Source organism: Osmerus eperlanus, chromosome 9 (genome assembly GCF_963692335.1).
Source record: "Osmerus eperlanus chromosome 9, fOsmEpe2.1, whole genome shotgun sequence".
NCBI classification, from domain to species: domain Eukaryota; kingdom Metazoa; phylum Chordata; class Actinopteri; order Osmeriformes; family Osmeridae; genus Osmerus; species Osmerus eperlanus.
Window position 1 is genome coordinate 4,513,891 of NC_085026.1, and position 11,346 is coordinate 4,525,236.

General features: G+C 40.6%; 2 protein-coding genes across 3 annotated transcripts; one reads left to right on the forward strand and one right to left on the reverse strand.

Moving 5' to 3' along the window:
• Nucleotides 1-5,196: 5,196 nt before the first annotated feature.
• Nucleotides 5,197-9,062, forward strand: nusap1 (nucleolar and spindle associated protein 1). Its single transcript, XM_062469843.1, has 11 exons — nt 5,197-5,379; nt 5,546-5,773; nt 5,876-6,008; nt 6,145-6,237; nt 7,096-7,208; nt 7,385-7,435; nt 7,551-7,702; nt 7,922-8,082; nt 8,178-8,297; nt 8,388-8,478; nt 8,596-9,062. The coding sequence occupies exons 1-11, from the start codon at nt 5,305-5,307 to the stop codon at nt 8,681-8,683; spliced, it is 1,305 nt and encodes a 434-aa protein (XP_062325827.1). The 5' UTR covers nt 5,197-5,304; the 3' UTR covers nt 8,684-9,062.
• Nucleotides 8,997-11,330, reverse strand: ndufaf1 (NADH:ubiquinone oxidoreductase complex assembly factor 1). Of its 2 annotated transcripts, none has more exons than XM_062469844.1 (5): nt 10,911-11,330; nt 10,148-10,674; nt 9,741-9,926; nt 9,583-9,657; nt 8,997-9,485 (listed from the first exon to the last, which is right to left on the reverse strand). In XM_062469844.1, exons 1-5 carry the CDS (start codon nt 10,975-10,977, stop codon nt 9,345-9,347), a joined length of 996 nt encoding a protein of 331 aa, XP_062325828.1. In that variant the 5' UTR covers nt 10,978-11,330; the 3' UTR covers nt 8,997-9,344. The 2 variants fall into 2 exon arrangements, with proteins under 2 accessions (XP_062325828.1, XP_062325829.1); XM_062469845.1 differs by having other exon boundaries at nt 10,148-10,678; nt 10,915-11,329.
• Nucleotides 11,331-11,346: the final 16 nt, after the last annotated feature.

Consider the following 11,346-nt stretch of genomic DNA (forward strand, 5'->3'; position numbering starts at 1 on the left):
CAATGTATGTGAGACGGCGCTGCTTTATGAACTGATTTCAATCCGCTGCGTCTGTTAATATTTACACTGGCATGTAGGTGGCGCCCAAGTATGAGAGGCCGTATAGGCCTTAATTCATACTTGATCTCACATACACGCCATGACCTCACATATATACCATCATACTCTCACATATATACCATTATACTCTCACGTATATACCATTATACTCTCACATATACACCATTATACTCTCACATACACGCCATGACCTCACATATATACCATTATACTCTCACATATATACCATTATACTCTCACGTATATACCATTATACTTTCACATATATACCATTATACTCTCACATATACACCATTATACTCTCACATATATACCATTATACTCTCACATATATACCATTATACTCTCACATATATACCATTATACTCTCACATATACACCATTATACTCTCACATATACACCATTATACTCTCACATATACATCATTATACTCTCACATATACACCATTATACTCTTGCACATAAACTGGCATACTCTCTTACACACACAAAAATACCGTCTTATATGCACCATCATACTAAAGTATGACAATATATGTAAGAGACAAATAGTATGTGTGAAACAGAATGTTACTATATGCAAGAGAATAACAGGATGTGTAAGAGAGAATACTTATCTATGTGAGAGAGAATACTTGTCTATGTGAGAGAGAATACTTGTCTATGTGAGAGAGAATACTTGTCTATGTGAGAGAGAATACTTGTCTATGTGAGAGAGAATACTTGTCTATGTAAGAGAGAATACTTGTCTATGTGAGAGAGAATACTTGTCTATATGAGAGAGAATACTTGTCTATGTGAGAGAGTTTGATTGAAACGGAAGGCAGTTTGATTGAAAAGGAAGTAGTACTGAATTCTCAGTTCCTGATTGGCTTACACATGAAGAAGGATTTGGGGTAGATGTAGCTAACGCCCACCTTCCCTATCAAGACGAGACTGAGTGACATGACAAGATGGATTCATCAATAACATTTTGCATACTCCAAATCCTAAGGCGTCATTGTCAGAAATGTTGTATCAAGGACGACAGCCATACGCGGGGGCTGTTTCTAACGCTAACGTTGACAATGAAATGCGCCGGCTCTTCAGACCTGGATCAGGTGCATCAAGGAGCGGCAGCAGCACTCTGTCAGGAGCTCGTCTTAATGCCAGCCAAGTGATGGCGCAATCCCAATATCAAACTCCGCAGTATTTCGGTTAAGACTCCTGACAGAGTGCTGCTGCCGCTCCGTGATGCACCTGATCCAGGTCTGAAGAGCCGGCGCATTTCATCGTTAGCGTTAGAAATAGCCACTGTGGATGGCTGTCGTCTTTGATTCCAACATTTCTGACAACGATTCAAGCAAATCCACTAAAAAACTCAAATGTAGAATTCCATAGTTGTTTAGGAAGCTATACCGACCCCCACTACTTGAGTCAAAAGTCCTAGATCAGTTTTTCAATTGATGAAACAAACTATCATTTAAATTAAAGCCAATGCCTGTGTGAATACCGTCCCGTGGCACTGGGGTTTTAACCGTTGACGTCTTTAATTAGCCGAGTGGTCTTTACACCCTTGGCTATTAACCTAAACTTCAATGCCACAAACTGAACTTGATGTCAATCTGTTCACAACATTTTCCAGTTGGGACTTTTAAGATCCTATTTGAGTGTAGGCCCCTATGCCCGATGAGTGCCCGCACCCATTCACTGCAACGAAAGCTTCATGGATCCGACTCGGAATCTGAGTTTAGAGACGCTTGACAAAAAAAATTGTTTGGCGTGTGGTGCGTTTTGGAATTGTTAATGTGATGTGTTCCCATCGTATTTAAGTTTACAAAGAAGAGGTTTGTTAATGTGACTGTATACATATCTCACTCGTACTGGCTAATCAGCTAACATGTTAAAGTAGCCTAGTATACATCCAAAGTCGCTGTCGTGAAACTAGCCTCATTTTCACAAAAGGCTTCGAGGTCAAATTAAAAACCTTTAAAAACGTCTACATTTAGCAAATATTATTGTGCACAAGTATTTTAGTATAGTTAATATGTAATTTAATTCCATAATTTCCCCAGGAATAACTGTAAAAACGTAATTCAGGAACGGGTCTGTCCTCCCTACAATAACGCCGCAGCATTTGGAGTATAAAATGTTAATAAAATGTTAATAAAATGTTATTAATGAGTCCAATGGCTTCATTAAGCCGCCCACTCTCTGCCATCTTATCATGTCACTCAGTCTCGTCTTGATAGGGAAGGTGGGCGTTAGCTACATCTACCCCAAATCCTTCTTCATGTGTAAGCCAATCAGGAACTGAGAATTCAGTACTACTTCCTTTTCAATCAAACTGCCTTCCGTTTCAATCAAACTCTCTCACATAGACAAGTATTCTCTCTCACATAGACAAGTATTCTCTCTCACATAGACAAGTATTCTCTCTCACATAGACAAGTATTCTCTCTCACATAGACAAGTATTCTCTCTCACATAGACAAGTATTCTCTCTCACATAGACAAGTATTCTCTCTCACATACACAAGTATTCTCTCTCACATAGACAAGTATTCTCTCTCACATAGACAAGTATTCTCTCTCACATAGACAAGTATTCTCTCTCACATACACAAGTATTCTCTCTCACATAGACAAGTATTCTCTCTCACATAGACAAGTATTCTCTCTCACATAGACAAGTATTCTCTCTCACATACACAAGTATTCTCTCTCACATAGACAAGTATTCTCTCTCACATAGACAAGTATTCTCTCTCACATAGACAAGTATTCTCTCTCACAGATAAGTATTCTCTCTTACACATCCTGTTATTCTCTTGCATATAGTAACATTCTGTTTCACACATACTATTTGTCTCTTACATATATTGTCATACTTTAGTATGATGGTGCATATAAGACGGTATTTTTGTGTGTGTAAGAGAGTATGCCAGTTTATGTGCAAGAGTATAATGGTGTATATGTGAGAGTATAATGGTGTATATGTGAGAGTATAATGGTGTATATGTGAGAGTATAATGGTGTATATGTGAGAGTATAATGGTGTATATGTGAGTGTATAATAGTGTATATGTGAGAGTATAATGGTATGTATGTGAGAGTATAATGGTATATATGTGAGAGTATAATGGTATATATGTGAGAGTATAATGGTGTATATGTGAGAGAATAATGGTATATATGTGAAAGTATAATGGTATATATGTGAGGTCATGGCGTGTATGTGAGAGTATAATGGTGTATATGTGAGAGTATAATGGTATATACGTGAGAGTATAATGGTATATATGTGAGAGTATAATGGTATATATGTGAGGTCATGGCATGTATGTGAGACCAAGTATGAATTATGGCCTATACGGCCTCTCATACCCAAGTACTGTCATCCGGATCAACGGGCCCCAGTCTCGGCCGTCTATATATAGCCTTCTGTAAGCCTATATTTTACATTATTTTACATTTAAGTATATACATTCTAATTTATGTTCGACCTCTTTGCTGAAACTTGTGAAATATTTTCTCCACAGCATCGTTGCCAAAAATAAAACACACTTCACAACAAATCACGGAATACAAAATAATTATACAAAACGAGAAAGAAGAAAATCCAGTTGTGAACTACTCGTTTCATTGTTTATTGATGTGTTGAGGATGAGTTGAGCACTGTTTGAATCAAGGGCAGTTCAAAAGAAGATCGTATTGTTGTCTTGGAACAAACGGCAATTATATTATAAACACTCCCTATATTCTAGTATGAGTGAAGAACAGATCTGCATAAACGAATTTATTGTATTTGACTCTCTCTATATCTCTATCTCTCTCTCTTCTTTTTTTAAAACGTTGTGGGCCTTAAGCACCAACGGATCCGAAGTGGAAAAGGTCAGCTGCTTCAGGTTCCTATAAGGGTGAACATCAGCAATGATCTCACCTGGTCTGCTCACACGGACAAGGTGGTCAAAGCGGCCCGGAAACGCCTCTTCTTCTTGAGGAGATTGAAGAAGTTTGGCATGGACTCAGTCCTCCTCATTAACTTTTACAGATGCACTATAGAGAGCATACTGACTGGCTGCATCACAGTGTGGTATGGGAGCTGCACAGACAGGGACCGCAAGGCCCTACGTAGTGTGGTCAGATCTGCTGAGTTCATCATCGGCAGGAAGCTCCCAGCCCTTCAAGACACCTACCACAGACGATGCCTTAGGAAAGCAGGATCCTGAGAGACTGTTAGCACCCATTCTTCAGTCTCTTTATCCCATTGCCTTCTGGCAGGCGCTGCTGTAGCATTCAGTCTCGCACGAGCAGACTGGACAATAGTTTCTATCCAAGGGTCATCAGGCTTCTGAATGGACATTGATACATTTCTCACTAGTCACTTTACATTGTTACATTGATACATTTCTCTCTAGGCACTTTACACATTGTCACTTTCAGCTCAATATTGCACTATTGCACTAACTGTACCCCACTTGTCTTAGGTTAGTATAGGTCTTGTCTTAGGTTAGTATAGGTATATAAGGTTAGTATAGGTATATAAGGTTAGTATAGGTCATTATGTGTATTAATGTATAATGTGTATTATTGTATATTGCATACTTTTTTGTATAATAGGATGTTTATTACTATTATTATTATTATTTTATTTTTTTCAATTTTATTTGAGCTTATCATAGATGTAATCTATGTTCTTAGTACTTACATGTTATGTTATGCTAGGTTGCTTGCGTTGTCTTGTCCCAAGAATGTCAGTGCCCAGTCTGACCTTGTGTTGTTCTGTGCACCTGACAATAAAACTTGAAACTAAGCCACAGTGACATATTACCTCGTCTCCACAGTGTGCACTAGGCCTACCTTTTCCTTTACTGCAGTGTTTATATTTTACCGTTCATATGTATCAAACTGCATGCGATTTTATATGACACCCATTGTACAACATTGTATAAATAAAACGATCCCGTCAACTCACTGAACTGAACTCTCCGGGAAACGGGGCAGGAGGTCGCCGGCATCCAAATTCATCAGCATCTCATTCAAAATTAGTGAAGTGGGAGAACGAGTTTCTATTGGTTGAGAAACTCCCAGCTGCATCGGAGACCCAATCACTAGGCTTAATTTTCAATACTTTGAAACATCGGATTTCAAACCGTTAAGCGCGGTTAAAGAGAAGTTGCTTAATACTGATACAAGACTGTAGTAGTAAGAGAAAGGTTTTCATTCCGAGATAGCTAGCACTTAGTGGCAAGGATATCAGAATGGATTTAGACTGTATGAAGTATGCAGAATTACGGCGTCTGGCTAAAGAAGCTGGACTCAAGGCAAATATGAAGGTAAAGCTTATAAGCGAACTAGACTTGCTAACTTGTTGTTAGCCTAGCCACCTACTAGTAGCTAGACTATCTAGATCTGGACGACTGTAGAGCTTGCCTTACGACGTTCCTTGGGCATGATCTACTAACGTTGAACTTGCTCATCGTATTATTTCCCCTCATTAAGGCTGATAAGCTGCGAGAAGCGCTCAAACGGCACTACCAAGAACAGCAACACCAGGTTGAACAAGAAACAGACTTGAATGGAGGCTTGGCACCAAACGACGATGACACAAACGACAACCAGGTTGATCAGCAAGTTACCACAACTTCATTATTCGTTACCAAACGACGTGGTAAAGCATTTAAGAGGAAGAACTCCGAGGAAGTCAATAAAGAAAGCGAAGCACTTGAGGTAACGTCCTACTGTACAATAATCATCAATAAGTAACTCTAGTAACACAATTCTTAAACTATCATGGCGAGTTTTGGTCAGTAAAATTGTTTTGTTTTAAAGACTGACGAGAAAGATTCCCATTCTGGAGCTCAGACTATGAGTGCCAAGAAGAGGCGTGTGTTTTCCACTCAACAGCCTGACATACAGCCGGAAAAAACAGCCACAAACACAGTGCCTGCGACATGCGATAAAGGTTAGCACCAAAACTATTAACTCCCTCTTTTGTGAAATGGACAGGCTAGTGGTTCATGTTAATCAAATCACCTACCTGCTTTTAATGACTGAACCCTTTTTTGTTTTGTTTTTGACTGTGAACCGTTCTCACTCAGTTGGGGAGCCTAAAGTGACGAAAGCAGGAAAAATTCCCCGCCATGAGGCCCTGTTGAAGAGGACTAAGCCCATGTTGAAGCCCACCACGCCGAGTAAGTTGTGTCAACAATTTCCTAGTTGACCAATGGCCATTGTCTGAGATGTGGCATTGATGTTGTGTTCTATACAAGCAATTAGGGATGCACCAGTTGTGAAATTATGGGCAGATGATGATACAAAAAATAATTTGGTGAGCAGGCCTGTCATCAGTTGCTCCTCAAGTGTTGCTTTTGTGCATTGTTTAAAGTGACTGCCCTTACATCTGGGATCCAGTGAGGTTGCAAAGCAGAACATAGGATCAGACTCGATTTGATCCAAGTGTTTGTTAACATCTGCTAATAGTGCGGTCCTTGTTGTTTTGACACCATGGTCTGTGTCAGCCCCCTTGCTTAAAACAGGCCCCTGGTCTCTCACCGCATCAGCAGCTGCTGATGAGACTTCTCGTCAGTTGTTCAAAGAAGGAAAGAAGTGTGACAAAGTCACTAAATCCCACTGGTGCACAGTGAGAGTTTTGGGGAGGTCACTGTCTGTGGCATATTTAGTTCAAGGTTTTCCATCACGTAGAATGTACTATATAAATATCAGATCTTTCTGTAGCCTTTTTGGTTTCATCCCCAAGTGGGTGTGCACAGCCTGCAGGCGTAAGTAGGCAAGGGGGTGAGTGTTTTGTGTCCAACTATCTTGGACACAACTATCTGACTTCTTGGTCTTAGGTAGAAGCTCTACTCCTGAGCTATACCTATCCCCAATTGTCAATGTAATTAGAGTACATTGTGGGACATTCCTCTCAGTAAACATAATTTTTAGAAGCAGCCACCTCACAGCCCATCCATCTCATTGCACACCCAGCATAAATAGGTTGTTTTTCTCAGATGAAAGAAAATGTTAAATTGTGGCTCTATCCTTTTCAGACTTCAAAAAGCTCCACGAGGCACACTTTAACAAGATGGAGTCTATTGATTTATATGTCCAGAGGAAGACCAAGCAGATGGATGTGTTCAGAAATTCAGTAAAGGAATTGAAGGTAATAAACTGTATAATGATGTTGTCATCTTTTTCACAAGAAGTTGGGAGGTTGTTTCAAGCCAACTCCTGGTCGTATTTATGTAAAAACTGAAGGCAATGGCGACTGGATGACATGGCTGGGTCTTCCCTATTAGTGTATTCATCTAAGAACAGTTTTTTGTTGTTTATTTGTAGTTGCTCTCAGACAAGACTATTTCAAAGCCGGCAGAGGGAAACCCTCAACGCGTAAGTTCTGCAACTTTGTCAAATTCATTATAGTAATGAATGTGCTGGTTAATTAACTTGATAAAAGCTATCCACTGCCTTTTTTCGTGGGGTAATTCTTCTCTGTATTTTGAAGAAGTCCAGCAGAGCCTCCCTGTTCAGTCCTGCATCTGTGGATATGAAGCCCTCCTCAGGCAGACGCAGACACACCCAGCTCAACAAGCCTGCCCTGAAGGACAGCGTTCCATTCAGACCATCCGTCCTCTCCACTCGCAGGATCAATGTTCGGTTAGGCTCCCTCATACACCGATTTCTATGACCGAGACACTGGAGCTTATGGGTGTCCTGGTTTGTTTAATTGATGTGGAATGTCGACTTTGCTCCTCGGGACTCTGCATGCATCCCTGCTCTGAAACCAATCTAGGTTAAGTGCTGTGTGTTCAACATCAGTGTGTTCAAGTCTCATAACACTTGATTAAAAAAAATGTAATCTCGTTTTGCGTGCAGGTTCTCTCAAGTTGTCGAGGATAACGAGCAGAAGAGGGCCGTGGTGAAGACCCCAGCACGCTTGTCTCCCTGCGTGGACCTCATCACTCCAGGACAGGACACTAAAGTGAAGGGGAAGCCTGAAATCAAGATGTCTGGTCTATCTTCCACAAAGACTCCAGGTAACATTCACTTTAACAACTTCATAAATAATACATTCTTCCACCAGACTTGCCTCTTGATTATATGACAGACTGTTCATGTATTTCCATTAAAGGATCAACATTTGTCTTTAACGGAAACACAAGTATTTCAAACACCCCTGGGACCAACAAGAAATCCACATTTGATTTGAAAGCTAGTCTCTCTCGTCCCCTGTCCTACAAGCCTCATAAGGGTAAGCAGTGGGCTCAGCTGTCCTCCGTGTTCTCTGTTGTGAGAAGCACAACTGGGTATGGAAAAGCCTGACAGTTTACTGTTTTCATAGGAAAGTTGAGGCCGTTTGGACCAACCCAGGAGACCTCAGTGGAAATCCCATCTAATCAGAAGAATTACAAACAGCACAAGGTCCATACAAGGTGAGGAATCAGTAGTAAGATCATAATTCATTGTAATAGGAACCCACTTTTCAATTCTTAAATGTTGAATTTACTAAGTACTATCACTGTTGGTCAACCCCGTGGTCTTTGTTATAGGGAAGAACGGAGAACGAAACATAAGGAAGACAGGAAGCAGAAAAAAGAGAATATGCTAGGGGCCAGAAGAGGCCTCACCATGTCTTAAATGTGTTTTTGTTGCCTGTTGGGGTCATTGTGCTGTATTTTTTAGTGGCATACATTTTCTCTGTTCTAGTATGCAGTTTTGTGTAATGTGCTTGACTCCAATGTCCAAACTCCATAAGACATTGGTAATATTTGTGTGTACTTGTAGATCATTTCTACTCACTGATATTTAGTAAATGCTCTATCCCTCTTTCGTTCTAACAACTTTGCTTTTACGTTTAGAGGAAGTACATACAGACAGTTGTGGGGAAAAAGTTTAACTTCCTGTCTGAATATTTTAGTTGCCTTTTGTGTATTTTATATCGAGTTAAACCTTTTATGTATTTGGATATTTGTGTAATAAGTGAACACATGCTTTGCTCCTAAGTCTGACATTTGTTAAGAAACATCCATGTATAGTTATTTTTGTGTTTTGAAGTGGGTCAAAGTAAAGAAATGTAGGTCCCGATAGGCCTGACAAGGACAAGCTACTTTACTTCAGAACCACGGTACAATATGATAACACAGCAAGACATATCTCCAAGGTTATGTATTCATGTACAGAAAGTGAAGCATGTTCAGCCACTCCATCATACAAACTAAAACAAATGATTCAGGATTTTAATATTCAACACAACACCTTTCTTCGTGGGGACTTCAGTAAGGGGAGGTTCCATCCCAGCTCAGACCTCTGGGTTTCTCTTGTACAGTTCGTATGCAAACTCTTCTGTGTGAGCTTTATCATTACATGCACCAATAAAGTCAATCTCCAACTGAAATGGACCATCCACTTTATCACCCAGCGTGAATCCAATAGTGTTAACCTATGGAAGGGGGGGGGGGACAAAGTGTGTGAATATAAAAATATATACATGTTACTGTAAAGCTATCCACATCTGAAATGATTTGCTCAGATCTTACCTTGTCCAACCAGATACAAGACTGGTCGTCTTGTATCCTTCCGTGATTTGAAAGGAAGAATTTCGAGAATGGGATCTGCGAAGAAGAATATTTAATGTAATGTTCTAAACCAAGGGAAGATGTTTTTGTGACAGTCTAATATCTTTCCAGACACCTACCTTGACATCTTGCCAGTAAGGTCCACCTCTGGTGTACAGAAAGTAACTGTATATGTCATTCTTCATGTGAGAGAAATACATTTCGGTTGTAATGTTTATCATCCATGGACGTCCATCTCCACGAATACGCAAGTGTAGGGTGTTGAAGTTCGTCCAGTCAAGGTGCTTTATCCTATCAAATGAACCCTGGGGGGGGGAGTCGATAAACAGTTATAGCTGGCATATTGTCTTTAAAAGGGTTAGTCTGTTCAAAAGATTCCTTGCACAGTGTGGAATCAGACAATCATTACACAATGTTAAACCTCACAGTAGCATAGAAGGGCACACTGATAGTGAAAAACACTGATACACCAACATAATGTAGTTTGCATGGACTTTTTCTGATGACTGTTACAGTGCTCACCCACCTTTGGTTGCTGGGAGCGTAAGGAGCAGTAGCCGCTGTAGCGAGTCTCCCCGTCCCTCGGAGGGTTGGTGCAGAGTGTTCCGTACAGCAGGCCTGTGGTGTTGTTCCTCCCCAGATTCAGATAAGCCTCACTCCGTCCACCCATCTCCCGGTCAGAGGAGACGGTCCACTTCTCCAGAGACTCCGGTCCTCTGAACTCCCAGATCACTCTGGTCTGCTCCAGCATGTGCTCCGCCAGCGGCTGGCCCTGGGGGCCTTTTATGGGAGCCAGAAACTCCTCCTTCAGCAGGGAGAAATGCTTCCATATCCCCTCCATGCCTTTAGCAAAGTCGAATTTGAAATATTTCCATGGTAGGCTTTTGTCTGTGGGCTGGCCTGGCCGTCTGTACTCTCCCTTCCAGATAGTCCTCCATGCCACAGTCATACGAGGAGCAGAGGGTGCCAAGAGGCTCTGCTGCCAGAGAGGCCTCAGCAGCTTCCCTGAACACAATGTGGTCCTTGACAAAGACATGTTTGGCGTCCTGGATTCTCACTGTTTGGAAATAGTACATAGGGACATCATGTAGATGCACAAAATGCATCATTCAACACATGCAATACAAATTAATAACGAACTCTTGACCCTCTCGATGTTACTGCCTTAGTACCCTAGTTAGTCATTCTCCTTTCTTTGGTAAATTGGGCCAAAAAGACAATAACACAAATTAACCCATGCTACAAAACAAATGTACCCTTAACATTGACAGCGTAGGTTAATAAGATACTTGCCTTTGATACATGGATTTCAGGTCGGAACATTGATATTTCGATTGGTTTTGAAGCTAGATTCATTAACGATCTACTGAGCACAAGGCTACTACATACATAAAGTTATAATCCATATCTGCCTTGTTGCATGTTAACCATCCTAGGATGAAAGCTCTCGAGAAGGTTGCAGTCACGAGAAACTACTCCTAGAAGTCCATCCCGAGTGAAGTTCTACTAGGAACAATAACTGAGTGAAATTTCAGTTCCTTTTCGGTGTTTATTATTATCATAATGTCCAACCTAACAACTTAAATAACAAGAAAATGTACGCAAGTATTACTTAAATTAAATGACTTTCCAGCAGCTGGCCTTCTTGCTTACAACGTGTAGGATATCTTATTTTTCTATTTTATTTTTCCTCGTGTACATATACTTCATCCAGCATCGCTGCAC

Bases quoted from the DNA above. Each gene is read 5' to 3' on its own strand.
- ndufaf1 (XM_062469844.1), bottom strand. From the start codon at position 10,977: ATGAATCTAGCTTCAAAACCAATCGAAATATCAATGTTCCGACCTGAA. The intron at 10,675-10,910 runs GTATCTTATTAA...CCAAACAGTGAG, and splicing joins AATCCATGTATCAAAGGCAA to AATCCAGGACGCCAAACATG. The intron at 9,658-9,740 runs GTAGGTGTCTGG...TCTTCTTCGCAG, and splicing joins CTTACTGGCAAGATGTCAAG to ATCCCATTCTCGAAATTCTT.
- nusap1 (XM_062469843.1), top strand. From the start codon at position 5,305: ATGGATTTAGACTGTATGAAGTATGCAGAATTACGGCGTCTGGCTAAA. The intron at 8,083-8,177 runs GTAACATTCACT...TTTCCATTAAAG, and splicing joins ATCTTCCACAAAGACTCCAG to GATCAACATTTGTCTTTAAC. The intron at 8,479-8,595 runs GTGAGGAATCAG...TCTTTGTTATAG, and splicing joins CAGCACAAGGTCCATACAAG to GGAAGAACGGAGAACGAAAC.